At 41.1% G+C, this 25,691-nt stretch overlaps 1 protein-coding gene across 1 annotated transcript in view; it reads right to left on the reverse strand.

The window, feature by feature from the left end:
* Positions 1 to 271: 271 nt before the first annotated feature.
* adamts18 (ADAM metallopeptidase with thrombospondin type 1 motif, 18) overlaps positions 272 to 25,691 on the reverse strand; it is a 65,089-nt gene continuing 39,669 nt past the window's right edge. The window contains exons 17-24 of the mRNA XM_029461170.1: positions 21,278 to 21,398; positions 19,760 to 19,886; positions 12,830 to 13,034; positions 8,946 to 9,140; positions 7,402 to 7,472; positions 5,500 to 5,665; positions 3,063 to 3,258; positions 272 to 1,655 (exon numbers count right to left, since the gene is read on the reverse strand). Of these exons, the coding sequence (XP_029317030.1) occupies positions 1,540 to 1,655; positions 3,063 to 3,258; positions 5,500 to 5,665; positions 7,402 to 7,472; positions 8,946 to 9,140; positions 12,830 to 13,034; positions 19,760 to 19,886; positions 21,278 to 21,398 (1,197 nt within the window). The 3' untranslated portion in view covers positions 272 to 1,539. The remainder of the gene's footprint in view (positions 1,656 to 3,062; positions 3,259 to 5,499; positions 5,666 to 7,401; positions 7,473 to 8,945; positions 9,141 to 12,829; positions 13,035 to 19,759; positions 19,887 to 21,277; positions 21,399 to 25,691) is intronic.

Below are 25,691 nucleotides of genomic sequence, written 5' to 3' on the forward strand. Positions count from 1 at the left end.
GTGATGGTCAACTTTAACTTCAATAAGTTACTCCGAGTCCTCCTGACTGCTCACTGTGAGCTGCTGCTGTCGTCCTGATGTGGCGAGCGCAGCACAGGAAACAGTCGTTGATATTTTATCTCCTCGTTTTTGTCAATAAAGAGGGATCAGTTATTTCAACAGCATTTAAATAATATAGTTAAGACCTGCTTCACATTGAAATACAGTCAGACAGCAAACAATGTCAACCACATTTTACAATTTCTTATTTAGATATGTTGACATCTTTTGACCTTCAAACCACAGTTTGGCTTTGCTCAATGCAAATGAGGATGCTAAGCGTGGAACATAATGAATAACATAAAATTATCTTTTGATTTATTATTATTATTATTATTATGACCAATTTTCAAAAGGACGCACATATTTGTGTCCATGAGTCAAGTGAAGCTTTCGAGCCATTGTTGCTGTTCTGTGAGTCAGGTATTACAAGTGGTGGCTGATTAAGGTCAAAGCGAGTGTGACTGTGTCATCACTCATCTGAAGTCCTCCAGCCAAACCTCAGAGCTGCAGACACCTACACTGTCCTCTCTTAACAAAGCCAAACCTCACGCTATCTAGACTGCACCCACGCTCGCCCTGCAATCATCCTCTTCTCTCCCTCTTCGCCTACTCGACTCTCCTCCATTATTCCCCTCATTGTGGCTTTAAACGATCGAAAAGAAAAAGAAAGACAAGATAGATTATCAAGTTGTATTACCATAACCGTACAGCAGGGCGACCACTTACAACGCGACTGGATAAAATGTTTGACGTACACAGATATTTTCATAGCAGTAACATGAATGGAATGCACAGGAAAGGTGTCTCCAGCTTGTTCCAAATCATTGAGCAGCAGTGAACCTAACAAGCGGAGAGTGTGTGAGGGAGGAAGTGCAGAAGGCATCTGACCATTGATAACTAATGCCTCATATAAAATCTCATAACGTGGATCCAAGGGTGACTGGCACAATCCTATGGAATACCCAAACATAGAAAATAACATGTCACAGATCCACTGTACACCTGACAAAATGTAAAATCATAATATTACGGACCATAATAACTTAAATAAAGGCGTGTGAAACCAGACGCCTTTAAAAAATACAACATATAAGCAAGCTAAAACGCTATTGTCCTTTTCCTGTTCTCTTGATGGCTTGTAGCTTTAGAGGTTTCAAAAGGAAAACACTCAACAAAACGACAACATTTATATATATATATATATATATATATATATATATATAACACCAACAAGTCTTCAGATGCTCTGTGATTTTGACTTTCCAGTTACAATGTGGTCGACGACATGATGACTTCAGCATCCACACTAACAAAGAGTCCATGGTTTGTGTCTTTCACTCCTTTTTCGAAGTCCATTAGTCAAGTACTCCAGGAAGAAAACACACAAGTGTTTGAGCACAGTTCTGTGTGTTGTTGTGAGTAATCGTCCCTCAAACGGCCTCTGTGGTGTTGTATCCCTCAGAGGCCTGAAGCCACAGACTCGGAGGTATCGGAGCTCTATTGCGTCTTGCTGGAGCAGGACTTGCAGCACTGCTGTCCATAGAACTTGTGGTTGCAAACGCCGTGCTGGGGAACCAAGTGACACCAGCTGAAATGGTCCACGCAGTGTTCATCTGTAAAAAAAAATATTTAAAAAATGAGGAAAAATGTTCAAACTAAGGCTGCAATTCAATATATTCATTATTAATTGTGGATTATTTTCCAATTGATTTATTCAGAAGAATAGGCCTATAATTTCCCAGAAACCAAAAGCACATTTGTAAATTGGTTATTTTATCCAACTACTAATCTAGTATTAAATGTTCGATGTTATATAAAAAAAACAGAACATTCAAGAAAGTGGAACCAGATTATTTTGGTGCATTTTTACTAGATTAATGACCTGGACGATTGATTTCTTATTTTACTGTCCACTTGTGTGGGGCCCATGTGTGGGCCGTGAGCACCCTCTAGTGCAAAATGTTTTCAAGATGGAGCTTGTGGGACGCTCACGTGTTACGCTCAGTTTGGTGACAGATAAGCTAATCAGTAGGCTTGGGGTGTGGCGCATAATGGGAGCGTGAAGGGACTAAAACTATATCCGGAAATATTAGAATTGTGCGTAGATACAATCCGAATCACATAAAATATGTTTTTATCAATGGAGGAGATGACGCAGAGCCCAAAGTGTTGAGTATGGCTCGACACTTTGGCATCTAGCACATCCATACAATTTAAAAGAACCTGTTTGTCTTTATTTTATTTGAGGGCTCCCCACTATATAACAGGAAGTGGCTTTGTTCATGAATACACTTTAAATAGATTATTAGAATAGAATAAATTAGGCCCTGGCCCTTTACACGTTTGAAAAAGAGTCTAAAGTGATGTGAGGCCGTATTTAGGCACAGACGTCCCTTGAGCAAAATGCTAATCTTCAAATCAAATCAAATTTATTTGTATAGCCCAATATCACAAATGACACATTTGTCTCAGTGTGCTTTACAGACTGTACAGGTTACGACACCCTCTGTCCTTAGACCCTCGCATCGCACAAGAAAAAACTTCCTCAAAGAAACCCCAAAATTAAAGGGGGAAAAATGGAAGAAACCTCAGGGAGAGCAACTGAGGAGGGATCCCTCTCCCAGGACGGACAGACATGCAATAGATGTCGTATGTACAGGCTAACATGCTCACAATGCCAATTTTTAAGTTTAATGTTTACCATGTTCATCATCTTAGTTTAGCGTGTTGCAAACTAACACTGAACACAGAGTAGCTGAAGATGATGGGAATGTTAAGAATGAACTGGCTGTTCACTGCTGGACCAGTCAACCAATAGGCTGACATATACACACACACATACTGTACACATGGACAAATGGAGTGGAGATACTTCTCATTGGACTGTAGGAGGAATTCATCAAGAAGAGCAGAAAGCCCACCCACAAACAGAGAATGCAAACTCCACACAGAACTCTAATTTCATGGTTATTAAGAATGGAAACTGGATGAATTTGTCTTTTTCCCTCAGAGGCGTTTACCTTTTAGTGTTGGTCCAGGAGCTGTGACACGGCCGGGGCGTTGCGCCGGAGCCGGGGGAACAGCAGGGCAGAAGTGTGTGTTGCACGCCCTGGAAGTGACAGGCCTCTGGTTGGGCAGGCAGCCAGCTGCGGGGCGACCTTGCCGGAGACACTGGATGGACCGAGTCTGGACTCCCCCGCCACAGGACACGGAGCACTGAGGCCAGAGGTAGGAGAGGAACAGCGGAAAGACAGAAACAAATAGAAGAGCACAGTGAGAAGGAGAGACATGAGAGAAATGCACAGGGATATAAATAGGAGGAGGAGATCAAACATTGAAGCGCACGGAGAAAGAGGAATCGTCATGAAAAGGAGCAGAAGAGGGATGGAGCAAAAGTCTATGCAGAGACAAAGAACAGATGAAGAAAACCAACATCCCATCCAGCATGTACTTGCCCTCCAGCGAGCTGTCAGGATGGAAACATACAGGGATCACATGCTCGAGATCAAGCAGAATACGACACTGTGCTATAAGAGGTTGCCCTCAAGACTTTTTGCATAATAGATGATATAACACATAGCCTACACAATCTGCCCCGATAGACTCTGTATTTGAGTGGAGCTTTTGGATTGCATCTAAATCCCATTCCACACACAAGAACTATGTTATGCCTGTTAACTAGCACCACCTACACTGCACTGTCTGCCTCTGAGGTGTGTGGGGAAACACAGACATAAGAGAAGACAAGAGCCCAACATGGTTATATATCTCGTATTGATTGATTGTTTTGGCCCAGACGTTGTGTTGCCGTGCTCATCGTGCCAGGGCCTCCCTGAGAAAGAGACCTGGTAAACCAAAATCAATGAAGTGAGAGATGTGCGAGGTGGAAAATAAATGTTGTGAACCTGAAGTACCCTTTGCAGTAGATTTGTTAGTTTACAAACAACTTTTCACACAATGGGATGATTTTGCTCGTAGCTGCTTCTGAAGAAAGCTGATGTTATATACGGCAGAGCATAATACCCACTTCACTCTACTGCCTGACCTCATTTTAATCTACTTCTACACTCACATTGCTTTCACACTTTCTCATTCTAAATTTGGCTTTCAACTGACGGTTCATTTAGTTATTGCCAAGCTTTTTGTTCGTTGAACGTAACAACTCCAAATTCTTAGTTATTTTTGAAACACTGTGAAAACCTTTTCACAGAGACAGATTCCCTACAGTTCCTACATCACTGTCATCAGGTGAGTCAGGACACCTGGGCCATAACAGCCATCAAAGGTTATTTCTAATCAATAAGATGAGAAATTAAATTAAATATGTTGTGCTAAACCAGGTTCATGTGCTTGTCTGTGCAGTGTGTATTAACCTTCATGTTTACTAATCTAATTGTGATTTCCCTTTCCTAGGTAGGGGGGGGGGGAGGTGACCAGACACTGTTGGCTATTTAAGGGGGGATAATTAAATTCATCCCAGCGGGAAGAGTTTGTTAATAGTTGCTCACCTTGAGATATGGTTGGCATTCAAATGTTTGCTTTGTTCCTGTTTCCAGGTTTCAGTGACAATTTCCCTCACTCGTTTACCCAAACCACCATTCAGAGGGTCAGTCCAATAATAAGTAACCTCCATGCAGTGGTGTAGCCCAATTAAAGTCATCTTAGATCAAGCAAGACTAGTGTTTTGCAATGATTTTAAGTCATATTCATGAAAGTGTTACTTGAGAAGATAATTCAAACCACACAGTTAATTGGCTAATTGATTACATCACCAGCTTTTATTAAGATCTTTAAAAAACAATTGGGACCATTACTGCTAAATCATTTACTTTTTCAGTGGTGCAAGGGTTTCTTGTTCATTGAGGGGGAGAGAGATCTTTCTCCACCCACACTCTAATTTGGTACTTTTGCAAAGGGCCAGGGCTACATGGTCCGGCGTGACCCACAACACTCATGATTCCCACTTCACAATTATATTGGAACAGAGTGAATAAAACAAGAAGTTTGTTTGTGTGTGGGTACCGAAGATTTTTTTTGGTTGGCTGGAAAGGCTAACGATCACAGTTTATGTTACAGATACACACACTGCTTGATTAATTTCTTTAACTCTTACTGCTCTTTTTGGTTCAGGAAGGACTCGCAAGAAAAGCCTTATATAGTAAATGCATCTCTGTAACTAGAGCCCCATGGACACCACTTCTGCATGTGGAGAAATACAAAGCCAGGAAGCGAGAGTGAGATCCGAGTGTCGTCATGGCTGATGATGACAAATTCTAGTTTGAGCATCCAGTCATGCGTTACATGTCCCGGGATTCAATTTTCTACCAAATATCCGTGTAGTAGTACTACAGTGTGGGAGAAATGCTCCAAATTGGAAGAGTGTCAGCTGGAACGCACGTGTAGCACTAAAAGTCTTTCATGTAGACGGATGAGGATCAAAGCCTGAGTAAAATGTACCTGTTGCCAGGGAGAGGAGTACCAGCCTAACACCACAGCGCTGGAGCCGCTTCTGCCAGCGATGACCCGAGGGAGCTCGGGGCACTGACCTCGGTTGCAGCCCTGCTGGAGATCCACCAGAGGTTTGACCATGTTCCTGCACCTCCGTATGGGGAACTCCACATACCTGCGTGGCAGAGGAGGGGTTAAAACATTGTGACTGATGATAGTGCACAGATGGCACAGTGGGGTTATACAGTATATCTCAAAAGTGAGTACACCCTTTAGATTTTTGCAAATATTCTGTTATATCCTTTCAGGGGATAACATTATCCTACTGAAACTTTGATATAACTTAAAGTAGTCAGTGTGCTGCTTGAATAACAGTATAGATTTATTGTCCTTTGAAAATTACTCAGTACACAGCTGTTAATGTCTAAACAGCTGGCAACAAAAGTGAGTACACCCCATAGTGAACATGTCTAAATTGTGCCCAAAGTGTCAATATTTTGTGTGACCACCATTGTTATCTAGCACTGCTTTAACCCTCCTGGGCATGGAATTCACCAGAGCTGCACAGGTTGCTTCTGGAATCTTCTTCCACTCCTCCACGACGACATCACGGAGCGCACGGATGTTGGACACCTTGCACTCCTCCACCTTCCTCTTGAGGATGCCCCACATGTGCTCAATTGGGTTTAGGTCTGGAGACATACTTGGCCAGTCCATCACCTTAACCTTCAGCTTCTTCAGCAAGGCCGTTGTCATCTTGGAGGTGTGTTTAGGGTCATTATCATGTTGGAAAACTGCCCTACGGCCCAGTTTCCGAAGAGAGGGGATCATGCTCTGCTGCAGGATGTCACAGTATATATTGGAATTCATGTGTCCCTCAATGAAATGCAGCTCCCCAGTGCCGGCAGCACTCATGCAGCCCCAGACCATGATGCTGCCACCACCATGCTTGACTGTAGGCAAAACACATTTGTCTTGGTACTCCTCACCAGGGTGCCGCCACACACGCCGGACACCATCTGACCCAAACAGGTTTATTTTGGTCTCATCAGACCACAGGACATGGTTCCAGTAACTCATGTTCTTGGATTCATTGTCTTCAGCAAACTGTTTGCGGGCTTTCTTATGCATCGGTTTCAGAAGGGGCTTCTGTCTGGGGCGACGGCCATACAAACCGATTTGATGCAGTGTGCGGCGTATGGTCTGGGCACTGACAGGCTGACATCCCACTTCTGCAACCTCTGCAGCAATGCTGGAAGCACTCGCACGTCTATTTTTGGAAACCAACCTCTGGATATGACGCTGAGCACGTGGACTCAACTTCTTTGGTCGACCCTGGCGAGGCCTGTTCCGAGTGGAACCTGTCCTGGAAAACCGCTGTATGATCTTAGCCACTGTGCTGCAACTCATTTTCATGGTGTTGGCAATCTTCTTATAGCCAAGGCCATCTTTGTGAAGCGCAATAATCCTTTTTTTCAGCCGCTCAGAGAGTTCCTTGCCATGAGGTGCCATGTTGTCCAGCATTCAGAGAGAATTGTGCCCAAAACACCAAATTTAACAGCCCTGCTTATCATTTACACCTGAATCCTTGTAACACTAACGAGTCACATGACACCAGGGCGGGAAAACAACATCATTGGGCACAATTAGGACATGTTCACTATGGGGTGTACTCACTTTTGTTGCCAGCTGTTTAGACATTAACAGCTGTGTACTGAGTAATTTTCAAAGGACAATAAATCTATACTGTTATTCAAGCAGCACACTGACTACTTTAAGTTATATCAAAGTTTCAGTAGGATAATGTTATCCCCTGAAAGGATATAACAGAATATTTGCAAAAATCTAAAGGGTGTACTCACTTTTGAGATATACTGTAAGTGCATGTGCAGATCTATTAAAGACACATACCCTCCCTGTGAGTCTCTCTCCCCGCAGCGAAGCTCTCTCTTCTGGATGCCCGAGCCACAAGACCTGGAGCACTGAAACAGAGTGCAGGCAGGAGGGACAATTTTACAAAAATGAACTCTGCGAGTGTGTTTGTGTAATGCTGCGGGTTCCCTCAAACCACTGTACTAAACATAAAGGAGAACAAAGAAGAATCAAAAGCACAGAGGCAAGAAAGAGTTCACAAATCTTCTGCACAAAAACTAAAAGAATATATGATGAGGCTGTCAAATACGTGTACTGATTCGTAATAAATTAAAAGTTATACAACCGGTCCCAGTTTTTTCAAGGATGTTGATCAGCTTTGGAGAGAGCGAGCATATCTTGGACATTGTCAGCGAATCCTTTAGGGAGTATTATCTGAGAACATCCTTTGTTGACAGTCTGGCATTTGCAAATGCTGACCAGATATCAGATATTTTTGTGTTATTGTGACATTATTTCCTCATTGTTACGTTTCATTTATTAAAACATTTCAAATATGTCCTAATGGCATAAAATATATATGGTTAAAATTTCGTAAAGATGAGAAACTTTAGGAGTTACAATGATAACTTCTGTCGTGGTGGCAGCAATACGCAGCTGTACATTAAAGAGACAAATACCAATCATGATTCCTCAGAGCTCAAGATGACGTCTTCAAATTGTTTGTCTACAAACTGAACAAAACTTAAGGATATTTGATTGGCAATCAGTTCAGAAAGGGAAAAGAAGAAAATCCTCACATTTCAGACCTTTTGCTTTATGAATTAATCAAGTAATGTCCTTATTGATTAAGAGTTATCTGTTTTAATCCGTGTGACACTTTTCATATCAGAATTTCAATAATTTTCATTACACAAGTTATTTTGTGAAAACATATAATTTATTCTAATTATTATTCATTTTTTAAATTTAATTTTTTATCTGCGACCAGCTCTATAGCTCGCTCTGTCGGTCAACAAAAAATGTCCCCACCCGCAGTTTGTGTGTGTGTGTGTGTGTGTGTGTGTGTGTGTGTGTGTGTGTGTGTGTGTGTGTGTGTGTAAATGCATGAAAGCACGGATGCACATCTGTGTGTACGTGGTCGCAGCTGTTGCACATTTGCGCTTGTTTTTCCTCCATTTCAGGTCCAGTTTAATAATAATAATAATAATAATACATTTGACTTATATAGTGCTTTTCTCAAGGACGCTTATCCTTTTCCTTTCAACAAGCTCAGTGAAGTGATGTGAAGTCGAGCACTGCTAATAGTTTTCCAATTCCAGATGAAGAAAAGTCTTGATGTTGTATAGCATTCTGGATTCTGAATGGATTCCTATATGATTCGGGAATATATTTTGAAAAATGGGAGTTCCAGTGAGAAGCCTTTGGACTGACATGAAAGCTGCAAATCAATGCTGTTCTGGAAGTGTTTCAGTGTGAGGTGGCTCTGGTTTCTTCCTGAAATTTAATAAACTGGACATTTCTGAACACATTTAACTTATATCACTACTGCTCCTCGAGCCTCATGTCTCTTTCTTTCCTACCTCTCCCCAGGGAATAGGGATCCACTGCAGCCTTTCGTTCTTGGGGCAGCGGCGCAGGACGCAGGTCTCTTGGGGTTTGGGTCTGTAGTGCTGTCTGCACATGCTATCGGGCACCACCACCGCTTTGGCCCCGGGATCAGTGCTGCGGCAGAACACGCTCCGCTTCCTCAGGCCACGGCCACATGTCTTGGAGCACTGTGAGTAGACAAGAAGGAAGTAAAAGAAGTCACACAACTCAAAAACACAGATGAGAGCATCCTCTGGAGATTAGTGATTCAATAGGCCAATTTAAATAAGCACAATAAGTATTTTTCTGCCACTAGGGGCTCTCAATCAAATCAATAACAAAATACAGAGTTTAGTGGCGCCGTGAAGTAGCGTGAGATCATGGGAGCTGTTGTCTTTACCAACATTTGAATTGCAGTCAACTTCTCCCAGTTAGGATTCCTTCATTGTTTACACAGACACTGATTAAAACTGGTAAAAACCCTGAATAAAGCAGTTTCTCATTAAAATCAGTGTTTCCAGATGCTGTTGGGCAGACACAGGACGGAGGAGCTGCGAGCTAACTGCAAACATTTGTCAGCTTGTTTCTCTGATAACTTAAGATCCAGACGTACGATGACCAAAACCCTTCATCCTGTTAAAATATATAGTTCAAAACGAACAAGACATAAAAAAGTGTATTGTAAAAATGTGGCTTAAAACTGGATAAAAGGTACATTTATGACAACCACCACAAAGAGGAAACGTCCCCATTACAGGAGACCAAATGAAACGCAGAGCTGCCCTCATTCAAATGACGGACTACTGGGTTTGAACACTGTCGGAAACATTTGGGATGATGTAAGTACACAAACATATAACACAGATAGTCTTTTGCGGAAATGTTACACATTATACCTTTATGGCCATAAGCATTGATTCATACACTGTAACTTAGACTCGTACTTTCTTATGATTGCTTTAACCTTCAGCTTTCACCACGTTTAACAGAGGTTAAACCCTTGGCGCGGACACTATAAATGCATTTGTGATTCACCACATGGTGTAACAAGCAAACAGAAGGTCACTGCTTTGATGACATCCCATTATGGCCTAACATTAAATACAATACACCAATAATTCGCAGATGAATGTGACCCCAACCCATCAAAGTATCCACCGTGTGCTGTAAACTCCAGCTGAATGCAGAGGTGGACAACAGAGTCAAACTGCTCCGCTGGGACTGACGAGCACAGCCGTCAGGACACTTTATGTGACAATGTCGAATGAATCTACTAGACAAAAAAACACATCTGTGTTCTGCCATTTACATACACAACCGTGCACCAACACACATCCCAGTTGTCCTTTTGTCACTGAACGATCTGATTGATCTTTTCAGGGAGACACAAGCCAGCGTCCTAAAGAAAGATGGCTGAAGGACAGCTCAGTGTCCGGACTGTGCAGGTTACAGCAGCGGATCATCAGATCTGCTGCCAGGCTATTAGTATTGTATACAGGCAAATGAGCAAATAGCAGCATGTCTAGTGTGTGACGTACTGGAACTGGCCAAGTCATGCTAGGTTAATAGCCATATCATTAAATAGCCTTTCAAGTGTTGGCTTCGCAAACAAACAAAAGAAACTTAGAATGAATACAATCCTGCAAACCAACATCTAACAACCAACATCTAACAAGAGGGGTTGGTTGCAAACTAGACAATGATCACTTATGATCAGAGGTGGAATGTAACTAAATACATGTAAGTACTGTACTTCAGTTCTGTACTTTACTTGAGCCTTTTCTTTTCAAGCCACTTTCATCTTCTACACTTGTTACTCCATTACATTGATCCGACAGCTTTAGTTACTTTACAAATTACAAACATTTGCACAGGAAACATATGAAGAGTTTTTGTTGACTATAAGAGCAATTGTTTTGATAATCATTTAGGTTGAAATGTTAATGTATGTTGCTTATTGAAAGTCTATTGTTGACCGTTATTTATTGGGTTTCTTTAATATACATGTTGATATACATTCGTTTAAATGTTTGAAATAAAGTTAAAGTGAAATAAAGGTTTTATTTGGATTTCTTTAGTTTCTTTGGAGGTTTGTAATGTTGGTTGTGACGGTGTCACTTTGGGCTTTAGGTAATTGTGATGCATTTCTTTCTATTTTCACTCATTTTACAAAACAAATAACACATGGATTAATGAAGAAAATATTCAAAAGATTAATATATAGTGAAAATAATCATATTTTGCAGTCCGATACAAAATAGTAAAAAAAAATGAGCTCAACCAACAGCAAAGTCCTGCTTTTATATTAATGACTAGAGTAATAATCGAATGATATAATATAATATAACAGACACAGTGGACATTGTTCTGCATTGAAGACTTTTACTTTCAATAACTTTACTACATTTTTCTGATTTTACTGATAGAAATTTTACTTTTACTTAAAAACATTGTCAATACAGAGTATTTTTACAGTGTGGAACTAGTGCTTTTACTTAAAGAAAGGATCTGAATACTTCCTTCACCACGGCTTCTAATCACTTTTGTGTGGCTGTTTTGTGATTCATGGGAGTATTTGGTTCTTACATGCAGGTAGAATTAATGATTGTTCAAATGATCTTTCCCATACTCCAAAGAAGGGTAGAAGAGAAAACATTTCTTAGAGATTGCAATATATATTGAAGAGTAAGTACGTGTTTCCACAACTGGCAGTTAAGAAAATGCCTGAGGATAAAAGTTGAATTGCCATGACAAGTTCTTCACATGTCCAACAGAGGGCAGAAGAGCGTTTGTTTTAGCATGAGTGAAACATCTGACAGCTTGCATAGGAACTCAGTGTGTGTGCGTGTGTGTGTGCGTGTACCTGTGTGTGTACGTGTGTGTGTCTTCTCTCAGGCACTGACGTGCTTCTGTCATGCAGATGTCCAAACATTAAAGTGTGTTTTAACCTGAAGTTGGCTATGCTCTACAAGACTTTTAGCCAACAAATTAATTATGACAGTGGGATCACGTATCCTGTAAAACCTGATAGCAAAAAAAGAAGAAAAAAAAGACACCGTCCGCACTTTTCACCTAAGCACAGGTGTAAATAATTAAATGAAAGATGGCTGGATTCCATTTAGCTGTGTCAGTTTCAGGGTCCAGCTATTGTGCCTAGAGGCTTACTGTCATAACTTACTAATGATATTAGTAACACCTGTGCTTTTGCTAGTATGACAAGAAAAACATAGCCTATCTGCAGTGAAAAAGACCTGTAACAACTAAATAATTGTTTATGTTTTTTAGCATCAAAGTTGATTTGTACATGACGTACACAAAGTCAGCTGCACTCAAGTTCAAACTCCAGACTTTGGAAAGTTTGCTTAGCCTATAGCTTAATGGTAGTAGACTATAGCCATGACTTACTGTAGCTTCACAGACCAAAACATCATAGGCTGATAATTGTATTCCTGTGGATTTACATTATGTATCAACAAACTCTCCAAAAAGCTGCTAAACAACAGCTACAATTGTAACAATTTGTAAGTAGTAAAATTATAACAAGACTAGTAGTCTACAGCCATGCTAGCTAGCATGAGCTAAATGCTAATGCTAGCATGCTGATGTTTAGCAGGTAGGCCTAATGTTTCCCATGTTTCCTATCTTCATTTAGCATGTTAGCATGCTAACATGTAACAGTAGCCTACAACTGAGGCTCATTGTCATTAGTGTTTCAGCTACTCTGTAAATAAAATGTAATTTCGACCTGTCATGTTAGATAAAAAGTGAGGGGTCACCAAAAATGTTACAACTCGACTGTTCCAAATGTTTATGAAACTCATACAACAGTTGTCATGACATTTCACTGATAAGAATTCAAATGCTGCCACAAACCCACCTGTGACCAGGATCCGGTGCTCCACTCGGGCAGGCAGGCCTGGGTGTGGCAGGGCTGGAGCTGGGCCGGAGAGACGACGGGGCAGAGGGAATGCACCACTGCCTCTTCCCTCTGATAGGTCACCTTCCTCAGGCAGCGCAGTGTCCTGGTCTGCTGACCTCCCCCACACGAGCGACTGCAGGCTCCCCAGTCTCCTGTCGCCCAACTGTAGTGGGACACCAAAAGGGAGAGAGTGAGGGGGGAAACCCTAGAGACTGAAATATTGTATTGATTAGAACTGCAACAATTAGTTGACTAATCATTCGTATTAGTATTCGTATTCGTAACAATTATTCCATAATCAAAATAATTGTTAGTTGCAGCCCTAGTATTGATGAAAAGCCTGCAGTGATTGTATGCTAAATTGTACATGCAAACATGTGCACATACGCACACTAAATTCAGCCTTTATCATCAGGACACCAACCACATGATGCAGCTCCTAATCAGGACAGCCAACCACTGGTTCAAACTCTAATCTGCTGCACCCACACACACACATACACACATACACACTTAAAAAAGCCCAGTTTTACCCTACAGTAAATACCAGTAAGTACTAGCACACCAGAAAACAACGTATTATTTGGCGGTCGAAACTCCAACTGGTGAACAAGCTGGGTTTTTCTTGCTTTTCTTAAAAGTTATGATTCATGAAAAACCTAAACCTGCTGTTTTTAAAACATTACAATATTTTCAAACATTGGTCTTTGTCAGTGTACAAATTGATAGTTATGAACAGGCAAAGAAAATACACAGACCGAAATATATATCCATATCCATCCAACTCTCTTCGTACTATTCGGATCTGAAACTAAACATGACGACCATATTGTATATACAACTCTCCATAACTGCATTACCAGGTTTTCAAGGCCAACCGCAATGGGGATGGAGATGGGGACTACAATCTCTCTCCTCTCTTTTGTCCTCTCCTCTTCCCATCATTTTATTTTCAATCTCCTCTCTCTCTTTTTTGCCTCTCCTGTCCTCTCTCTCTCCTTTGGTGTCTGAAATTCTGCTTCGCCACTGATGAAAGCCTACTGCTGCTTCTAAAATAGCTCCTGTCTTGGCATTGGGGCTGAAGGGGGAGATTACAGAAAATGAGTGGTCTAACAACCACAGGGCTTAGAAGAGGGAGATGGAGAGATGGGCAGATGGCTCAGTCCAGTTCTGAGACGACATGCTACCGCAAAGACCATTCCTCCTCGCCGCCGACCTGCTTCAGGGGAAGAAAAATGCTTTCATTCACTTTCAAACGCCACAGAAAAATGAAGCAGAAGGACTAAACTGCAATTTGGAAATAGGAGATGCGAACCATTGGGACCCGAAAGCATCGGTTTGAGATTTTTTGGGGACTGTTTGCTTTTTTTCCTCCTATGTTTTGCCTGGCTTATAAATAACAATATATCATTGGGTAAAAGTGGCTTAAGTGCCACTCGGCTTCGCTGCAAACCACCACTGACCTAGCTGTAATTTGTATCTCTGAAATGTTTCAATAACTGACATGTTTTGAGGTAGAAGAGTGCAATACTGCAGGGGAGGTTCTGAGAAGCTCACCCATGCATTTTTAGTGCTTGTATGGCAGTGCACCAGTTACAACAAATGAAGTTTATTCCTGAGTTTGAGTGAAGTTGTTCTGCTTAATTATATACAAAATGACCATCGATGCCAAACAGGTTGCGTTACTCTTATTAAAACTCTTAACAAAATATGATTTTTTTAAAACCCAGATTTATACATTTTTACATTTGTGTGGTTTGGTGTACTTGGACATTTCCCATCTGTACTCATTTTGCTTGTATAAACATCCTTTTCCATTTCTGTCCTTGAACGTTTTTCTTTTAACATTTCACTTCAGTATGGTCATTCAAAGGTTACAGCAGGCTCTGATATTTGCATTCCTTTCTTTTAGTTTCTTACAATGTTGGGGAAAGCACAAGTGTGAATAATACAATTAAGGACAGCTGAATTCTATTTAGTTGCTTCAGTTTCAGGGTCCTGGTATTGTGCGCGACTGGCACACTGCCATGGCTTACTCGAAAACTTGAGTAATAAATGTAATTCTTAAGAATGCAATCTATTTTTCACATTTCTTTTGAGCTCCAAACACATATGTGATAGAATATTACAGCAGTTTTTAGTGCTTTGATTTTTTTAACATTTAATTTTTTTAACTAGAATTTAATGTGGTTGAAAACAACATGAATAAAGCTGGCACCCATTTCATTCATTCATTATATAGTTTAATACCTTATAAATAGATAAGTTGAGGGTTAATTTCATGTGTGGTAATTGTTACTGGATAGATTTCTATATATATTGATTTCAATCAATCAAAAAATGTATGTTCAGAGTTTCCTACATGTTTGATAAATACAGGTCAGTATCTTGTGCATGTTTTCCTGCACATCGTCTGGCACAGGTACAACATGTCTCACTTTGATCTGTCTACATATGCTGCTGCGTGATGCACAGAGAAATCCCCAACCTGGGGTAAGTGACTCTACAGATGGCCTCTGCCAAGAGAAGGAGAAAAATAACTTTAAACAGCAGAGACAGAAATACAGAGGAAGAGAAGATGGAAAGGTAGAAGGAAGTGGGGATGGGGGCTGTGCTGTGGAGAAAGCGTAAAAAAGATATTCTAAGAAAATTCATGAAATATGAGTGTATCTCTTCCTAACTGCAAGCTGGGCTGGAAGATTGAACGGTCTTCTTAAAGTTCTTCTTGCATTCCTCATTTATGTTCAGAAACTGCTGCTACACCCCAGTTCCACCCCATTCCACTTTTGCCTGACATGCTAACAGCAATATGGGGAGTGGAGGTTTTAAGCAAAAGGGGGTAGATGGGAGTGAAGGGGTGAGGGTTTGGGGGGGAGGACTGGCTCTGCATGGCTAGACTGGCCGGGCCCCGTGGGAATCCTGCCGTCTCTGCACAATAAAACATGGATAGGCCTGTCAGCACCAGAGATACACGCTGCAGAGATAAGCAGGCACTTTTACATTCCCCTCCTGTCAGACGCACACACACACAAGAGCGCACATGCATCCCACCTCATTGTCAATTTTTCTTTTCTCTGCTGGGCTCTTGAATGCGCGCCCATACATCCTGGAGGTCTTCATGCAGTCATTAAAGCTTTCATGCTGCTCACTCAACTCAACGTTCTTCCTGTGCAGCGCCCATAAATTGGCCCATACAAACATTCAGCTGAGAAATGGTGTCAGCTACTGTATAATAAGATCCATGGGTGTCAAACAATGCTTTTATTTTCCTGAATAGACAACCACACCAATGTTATTTATCTGGGCTATACCATTTTCTTCACTCAAACAAAGGAGCACGCAACTAGGCTGTTTAATACCTTTTGCCAAGATAAGAGAAATGGTATGCCCAAGATTAGGGGCAGGAAATATCCTCTCGGGTGGTGGGAAACTTAGTGAGAAACAGAGGCTATATGTTGGAGGTGTAACCGATAGCTGTCTGGCTTATTGAACCTCTGACACAGGAGAAAGTTCAGTCCGGACTTGTTGCGGCACGGCAAATGGTGGACAAAATGACAACATTCTTAACATCAAACAGAAGCAGCTTGTATTTCTATTTTTACTCCCAGTTTTGGATCCGGAATGCATTATTTCAGCGTCATACATTTGGAAAATGTGCGTGCAACTGTGCATGCTCCCCTGTGTGTGTGTGTGTGTGTGTGTGTGTGTGTGTGTGTGTGTGTGTGTGTGTGTGTGTGTGTGTGTGTGTGTGTGTGTGTGTGTGTGTGTGTGCGTGTGTGTGTGTACTCTCTCTGAACCCAAGACACGGTTCCCTGCCTGTTCTTTGGAGCAGTGCTGTAAATCAAGCTAGCTCCAGTTCCCCCAGCCAAAGGCCTACATAGGAGAGAGGCCGTTTACTCAATGCTGTTTCAACTTGTTACTCCACTGCACTTTAGCCTGGTTTCCTCCTTTGCTTTCTGCGCTGGTCCCCCAATGCTTTAAAAATGCATGCCATTAAGTACGATGTCTAGACAACGGAGATAAAACATGGGCATGATTTTGCGACTGAAAAAGTCGGTTGTTCTGGGCTGAGAATTCTTTTGGGAAGGATGATATGCACTGAAAGCAATAATCACTCCGAGTCTGCTTTGATGTTTCCCTCCCTCTCTCTAGCCTTGTCTTTCTTTCTTTGTCTCTATCTTTCTTATTCTCAAGTGTTTGCTAAAGTAAAAGGTTCAATGCAGACAATGCACAAGAATCATTCTGTTTTAACTTCATGAAAAAACAGTGAACCATTTGGTTAAACCTTGTGTCAGAAGGTTACACTGGAATGAGATGTCTCTAACAGGGCCGTAGCCAGAACTCCACCATAGGTAAACCATAGGTCTTCATCAGGGGGTCCACGACCAGGTAGGCTACTGCAAAATTGTTTGTAGATAAAGCAAATGTTCTAAAAAAAAATAAAACATTCACATTCCCTCCTCCGCTGTGTTTCGCGGAGGGCGGGACTTCGCTCCCGACACACACAGAGTGGAGGAAAGGAGAAGGGTGAACCTGCTCCACGCTACACCAGTTTGGGTGTCCTTGGCCTGAAAAATGTTGAAGACCCCTGGTTTAAAAAAATCAAGAAATATTACTGAGGATGTGACCTCAATGCTACTCAAGCTACACCTGTTTTCTGACCTCAGCTGAAGACAGAGCACGGAACACAGTGAATTGTGCTTAAAATAATGCAAAAATACATACAATCTCCCAATATCACGAGAGAATCATATGAAAATCCATCATGGGACGGAGCTACTGGCAGCTACAGGCATAGTTTAGGGGTTTGCGATGAGACACGGAGAGGCATCTGTTTGTTCAAAACAACAATAGTGGCTCCTTAAGAGGTTATTGTAGATCAGGGGTCACTAAGAGGCGGACCGAGTCCGAGTCCAGACCCAGACACCGACCTATACGGACCCGGACCCGGACCGGTTCTTCTATTTTAACGGCGCATTTTATTTTATTTTTTTAGCTTTGTGCATTCACATTCGGTCCGCCCTGTATCACGAAGAGCGCCACTTTGCACACACCTACACACACAAACAGAGGGGAGGACAGGAGAGGAGTGAACTAGAGAATCACCGCACTCGTTTTTATGGCACTGGTTTAGCGGTTCAGGAAACTCACAGACCAATTACATGCGAGTTAAGCCATCCCACGTGATGCTACGCAGCCAATCAAATATTGCGACTCTGAATACAGACAGGCGAGAGGAGAGTCACAGAAGGAAAGACGAGTTAGCGATACAGGGAGAGAAGAATAACTACTCATGGCGCTCTCCAAGAAGAGAAAAGTCAACAGAGCTTTCAACCCAGAATGGACTCATTCATGTTCATCCTTCCCACTGGGAGCACAACACCAGTGTCTCGTATGCTCAGAGACCGTGGTGCTCATTAACAGTGGTGATGTTAAACGCCACTATGAGGCAAAGCACAACGTTTTTGACCAAACAAACCCACTCAAGTCTGAAGTGTCTGAGGGCACAGAAAATAAGCACTCAGAGCCCAATGTGATTTTGATTTGTGACAAAATAAAGCAAATAGGCCACCTGCAAGCATCATCAGCCACAGAGAACAGTTTAACCCAGGATGTGCTAGTCTGGGTTAAACTGTTCAATAGTTAAAATGTGTTGAGACTGATGTATTCTAGCATTGGTTGAGAGTTAAATCAAGATGTGAAACAGTTGAAGAAAAAGGGAAACTCAAGCTGCTGCTACACTTTATTTTATTTTTCTAAGATTAAGCACTTTATTTTAAGATGCACAATTTTTCAAAAGCTATTTTATTTATTTTCTCAATTTTATTTTTAAATGTAGCCCGAGAAGAACACTATACATATCTACAGTAATATATATATCTGTATAGTTCAATGTTAAGTGACAATAAATATTGTCTAAATGTTTTTAAATTGTACTTTCTTTGTTTGACAGTCAGTTGTTGATTATGTGCAAACGTTGATACAGCTACTAGGCTGCTTCCATATATATCACACGAATTCATAACACAAGTTAGACATTATGATGCTCCGGACCTTTGCTCGCGGAAATTTTCTCTAACTAGATCTCTTAGAATTTTAGTTGAATACCCCTGGTGTAGATGCTGCTTGAGCATCAGTTATATCAGAACTGGGGAGTATTTCTTCATTAAAACCATGATAAACAGTGATAGACAGATGGCTCATCCAATCACCTGCCAAGTATTTTTTGTGCCTTCCCTTTCCAAACATATTCCAATGATGGCTTCTCAGATGTTTTTGTGTAACAAAGCATCTGGCGTGTCAGGTTAGTTGACTTGCCAGGAAAAGACAATTTAGATTAAACTAAATGTTCTGCTTGTCATCCACCAGGAGCCTGTTCTCACCAAGTGGTAGAGCAAAGCTCAAAATATCACAGACATGACGACAAAATAATTGACACTACTTGATTCTGTCAAGTCAGAGTGACACGTAGGTGGACGTACAGCTGGGGAATACAGTGGAATGGAATAAGTAAAGAGTGATACAAAAAGGACAGCAGATAGAAAGGGCTTTCATGTGCTTTTTAAATAGGAAAATGGAAAAATCTGAAAAATTAGAGAGCAGAGTAGGGAGGAGGACGGAGAGTGAAGAGTGGTGGCTGGCCACAGCAAATGGACCACAGGCAACCTCTAGACTACTCAACCACCGTGCGTGTGTGTGTGTGTGTGTGTGAGTGAGTCTGTAATAAAAACAGCGCCTAAGGTTCCTGAAAATTTGGCAACATAAAGACACATGCCACATATCCCACAGCCAACTGTACATGAAAAAATGCCCTGACCCCAACCACACACGCATGCACACGCACACGCACACACACACACACACACGCACACGCACAGCAGCACTTACTATGCAGGGCAGGGCTGTGTGTTGCAGAGATGGGAGCCCAATGTCGGTCTGGTGTTAGGATTGCACGTAGAGGAGTTGACCTGAACCTTCTGGTCCTGCAGACAGATGGCCTTGTTCGAGATACGACCTGATGGAAAAAACGAGGAGAGAGAGAGAAAGAGAAAGAGTTTAAGTTCTTGCATATAATTTGACAATTTCAGCGTTCGTGCCTAACAAGGAAATCTGAAGAGTTCAGTTTTGTAACTGTCATGGCTCAAAATATCTGGTAAGTCAGTGTGTCTGTGAGCAAGAGTGGAGCTATAAGGACCACAATCAGAACACACACACACACACACACACACACACACACACACACACACACACACACACACACACACACACACACACACACATTTACACACACAGCCATCCACTGACAATTGAGCAGGGGCTTGCTGTGAGTCTTTTGGGATCAACAGAGTCTAAACTTCGCGGTTGACAAAGGTGCTTTTCATTAGCGTCAACACACTTCCTGGACTACACTGGACTTGTAAGGAATTGTACACAATACAAAAAGACTTTCGCACACACACACACACACACACACACACACACACACACACACACACACACACACACACAACATACACAAAAATACAGATACAATCTGACACACATGCATATGAAGTGGATATGCACATATTTCTACCACTTTTTTATGCTTATTGACCGCGCCCCCCTTTGATACTGTAAACGTTAGTTAATGTTCAAATTCTCAGCAACTGTTTTTTGATATTTTTCCAAATTTTGTTTAAAATCCAATCCTTGTTTTACATTATTACATTTTCAGCAAAAAATTGAAAATATTAATTGCATGTACTTCATTGTAAATATATTTGAGACTGCTTGTTTGCTATGGCTGATACTGTATGTGACCAAAACAAGAACCGAAAATTCTCAAAACAACTTGATTGCATACGGGGCTGGCAACATCAGGCTTCTTATTTCTAGTGATGACAGTCACTCTTGCCGACTGAAATGGCAACTGTCACTGGAGGATTTTATTGATCTCGTTCCAAAACCAAATTAGGTTGTTTTGAAAAAATATACTTTATATTGACATGCAAATTAATTACTCGAAGGAAAACGCCTTAAAGCTGCATGTCTCGGGCAAAAACTCAGCATTTTTACCTGTTGAATTAACAGCATTGTTGTCATGTTGCAGTGTAAGGCTAGTATTATAAGTCTAGTTCAGGAAAGAATCAAAGATCAGACTTGTTTCATTGTAATGTAACTATATTTGAGTACTTAGCAACAGTATGTCTTCACTTTTTTTAGTATCACTCTCCATACAAGTATACACGCTGCTTCAACATGAGGAGAGATCCAAAGCTTTATCAGCCTGCCGTGCCTAGTTACGGTTGAGGTGGGAGGGGTTTAGCAAACGGTCAAATCATGTACATGACACATAGACACACACTTTTAGTTTTATCGATAAAACAAACTTCTACAGGTCTACATACAAACACACGGTCTCACCTCCAGCACAGGGAGCAGAGCAGTCAGAGCGCACCACGCCCCAGCTGTAGTCGGGTTTCCTCTCAGTGCGAGGCAGGGTGTACTCCCACACCACACCCGGGTTCTTTCCCTGCAGAAGGATCTGTCAGAAAAGAGCACAGTAAGTCAGAAAGGTGTCACATGAGTGCATATAGATAATAGAAAGCCCACAGAGAATCAATCACATGTTTTCAAATCTTCGCAACCCTTCTTGCTGCTCAAGGGGTTCAAACCAGCAACCTTACTCCTCCAAATCCTCCCCCTAAATCTGTAATTTATTTCTTTACAAGTTATTGTTTTTTCTCTAAACTTTAAGGAAATAATAATTGCCTTTCACAATTGTTTAGACCACAAGATCTTTAAATGTGTCTTACTGACCGTCTAAAACTAAAATATATGTCATTCAAAATCTTTAATCTTCCCATTTGAGAGGCTGGAAACAGCAAATGCAATAGTTTTTTTTCCAGACTCCTTGGCGTACTATAATTTCAAACCATGTCCACAGCAAACAACCATACCATGTCTTCCCCTACACACATAATGATATATATCCTCTTTCTGAGCCAATACATAATAAATATATCATAGTATTTTGTTCTGTATTGGTCGAACTCCAAGAATCTATACAGTAGTCCCTACACTGTATAAACAAAAAGGTTCATGCACAGTGAAAGGAGAGCAGACATAAATGGCCCATCTGTTATGGATTCCACTGCAAGAGTTTAAAGGTAAGACAACGTGGCAGACTAATTTAGACATTTAGGTCCCACTGAGCTGAGATCTACTAGCCACTAACCAGAAGGCTCCAGACACATTAAGGAGCGCTTTATTCCATCTCTAGTCCAAACTGGCTGACCACACTATTATAAGGTCATTTTATTTGGACAGTACAGTGCACATATGAGGGACAATTTCCATTTTCCTTAGCGAGTTAGCTCTTTTTTTAACCACATTCTGGTGGATCCTGGCTGGTGATTCTGAGTTACCTTTTTCTATACGGGGGATTTATTTGGACATTCAAGTCAAGCAGAGACTAACGGATGAATGAGAGCAGACATACCCATTACAGGAGAAGCATCAGGCTATCATTAAAGCAACCCTGTGAGGATTCACCGCCATGGTGAAGAATTTAGTATGAGGCACATTTATATAGTGAGCTCATGGTGTGTCATTGTAAACCATTTTAAATCACTGCAGTGGACTGTACTCAGTATGTCTCTTTTACAGCCCAACCTGGTTTAGTTCAGGTTGGGTGGGTATTAATCCTTAATCCATTTGGCAAATTGTATTAAGTCCAACTATCAACAGCCATTCCAATGCCTGAAAAACATATCAAGTCTGTCTAATATTGAGCTTTGACAAGAGTATTTTCTTTGGGGTATATCCTTAAAGTACGAGGAATCTACCATCAACCATCCAACTAAGAAAGCCAAGCACCTCCTGGATTCGATCCACATTCAACAGTCCTGGGGCGCATCCACTTACTGGACCAATCGCCTTCTACTGAATGTTAACTCTTTCATGTACAGTCGGCGCAGTTCCAAACAGGAAACAAAAAGAGATTTGTTTATGTGGAGAGGAGCAAGGAGCTGTCTAATGTCACACAAAAAACAAAAGCCTAAAATGTTAAGCCCTAGCCTCTTTTGAACTGCATAAGAACCGGTATCACTTTAACACCCACACTTCCTTTGCTGATGCTTCCCACCCAGACCAAACCCACTGCCATGAAACAACTACCATCAGTAGCCACACCAGGACTGTATGCTTATCCAAGCAAACCAACTCTTACCAACACTCCTGCTCCTTTGCCAAACAACCACCAATGATGTGAACCAGCAGCTATAAAAACAACATTGAACATGATTTATTTTTATAATCCCTTTAATAGAGCACCTCCACATCACTAAAGCCTTGACGGTTTCTAAATAGCTTTCCTAAACCATCCACAATGCTGAATACACCCAACCAACCACAGCTTTAAACTTGTCTGAGAGGAGAGACACTAACTTTCAAATAATAATATCTGACATAACCAAACCTGTCTCCTCTCCAGTTCTTCAGTCTGGGACGACTGCCGCCAAAGCTCTACAGCCAGCAAATACATGAGCCTTATCTGGACTGACAACACAAACTACTATCCGTAGGAATTGCATTAAGAGAAAGAGTGCAACAGTAACCTCTGTTACTCAGTCATTGAGTTTATGTGCAATTTTGTCATAATTAAACAGAATTGGAACATCTACTGATACATCAGTGATATCGGTGAGGTGTATGCGCAGAGCCCAAAGGATATTAAAAGACAATTGTTTTTTTTCGTGTGTACCAAGGAAATACAACTTGTATTTTGTTGTACAACCCTGTGTTGCAGAATGACAATAAATAAACCTTGGACTTGAACCTTTTTTTCAAAAGTTTTGATTTATTTTTCAAGCTAAACTATAACAATGAACCCATTTGCACAGCTAGATTTTGGCTTGGCCAGACCTAGAGTTACCAAGTGGATGTGTTTCTATATTCAAATATATTTAATTTTTTATATCCTCAATGTTTCTAAACAGAAAAGTTGTTACAATCCCATAGACTTGGGTTATGGCCACTAGTTTTAAATATTTAATAGAAATCTTCTCTCACTTCAGCATGGTGGACAGCTCTAAATATTAAATTTTCCAATAATTCTCCAGTGCAGTTGCTACGGAGAAGAAGCCAGTCAGATGTGCTAATCTGAGCAGTATGACATTCAATTCAATATGCTTTGAGTTTGTAGCTTCCACCCACCGTTAGCGGCGCTCAAAACTTTAAACTCTGTAATTGAATGTTTCTTACCAAAATGCACCTTGGAAGTTATTTATAACTTCTAAACTTATTGTACATTTTAAAGTCCACAAGCCTTTATCTTCTACTCTTTATTGAAGAACCAGATGTTTTCCAATGCATTTGTATTTAACATGAACAGAGTAAGAAAACTCTTCTCCACCATTTACTGTCCTGTCAGTTCATATCACAAACATGCCTCATAAAAATCATTAAATAAACTTAGAAATATGCCAATAAAGTAAAAAAAAATACATATAGGGGACAAATGTGATGAGATCAAAATTGCCGTGAGAAGAAATTGCCGTGGGAAAAGAGGCATACAAATTTTAATTTCTAACAATTTTTTATGGGAATTCTCCACTGTGCTCACTTGACTTGAGTAATCTTCTTTTTGGTGATCTCAATTGGAGAAATGTTTGTTTTTTTAAGTATGTCTACATCTCTCTACTGTTGATTTGGACCATATAAAAATCCCATATATTGAATGAAACATACATTTCCTAGAGGAATAATGTGCCTGCCAAGTTCACAATGCGTGATTGATGGGAGTCTATCTTCCTATAGTCAGACCACAGAGTGTCTTGGTTTTCACAACCCAACCACCACACCACTCATCACGTCAGATGAGATGATGATGAATTAGAATGTGGCGGACACAGATATCAATCTCACTTGTGGACCCACAATTATTTGCCCTGGACTGGCATAACCTCGCCTCACCATACCACAAGAATGTCAATTCAGGGGGAATAATCCTACTTGCTATCCACTGAGACCTCAGCCAATTGTTCCTCCTGCTCTTGTTAGCTACTTCTTTCCTTCCTCCCCCCTACCAGCTGGGCAGCTGTAGAGATGTGAACACCATGTTACACTTTGCGCTCACACTCCTCAGTATATTTTTTCTTTGAGCGTTTCAAGCTGAGTAAGGGTCTGTGAGTAATCGGTGTGTATGCCCTCCCCCATGTACTCCCCCATGTACTCTCTCAGTTTTTCTGTGACAGCAGAAAGTTAAGTAGAATGTGTGAAATGGATGAAGATCAGCCGGTGGAAAAAAAACTCCTCGCTTCCCTTCATTTGGCTTTTTTCATTTGCAGTTAAAGTCCCTGTGCCCTGACCTTAACTTCTCACATTCAAAGAGTTCAATTGCAGAATTGTTAATCTTTTAATCTCACTTTCCTTCCTCTCTCTATCCTTCTCTCTTTAGCAACCTCTTTCTCCCTTTTGTAATTAAAGGACATACTTATAGAGATTATGCTCGTGTCATCTGCAGATCCGCAGCAGATGTATGACTGGGACACACGGACAAGCAGGAGGAGCACTGTCAGACAGAGACAAGTCTCTTCCTTAAAGGACATTTAGGGTTATAACATACTGGGTTTTGGGTAATTGTTATGTTAACACTGTACTCACCTAACTAAATGCCACCGCATTCCTAGCATGAAGTATGACAGGGCAAGAAACACAAATGGTCTAAAGATCAGACAGGTTGTAAGCCAACCTTAGTCTTATTAATAATACGTTTGACTAACCTTGTAGGTTCTGCTTGTGTTTTTGCTCCATTAGAGTTTTTAGCAACGTCATC

Source organism: Cottoperca gobio, chromosome 3 (assembly GCF_900634415.1).
Source record: "Cottoperca gobio chromosome 3, fCotGob3.1, whole genome shotgun sequence".
NCBI classification, from domain to species: Eukaryota; Metazoa; Chordata; class Actinopteri; order Perciformes; family Bovichtidae; genus Cottoperca; species Cottoperca gobio.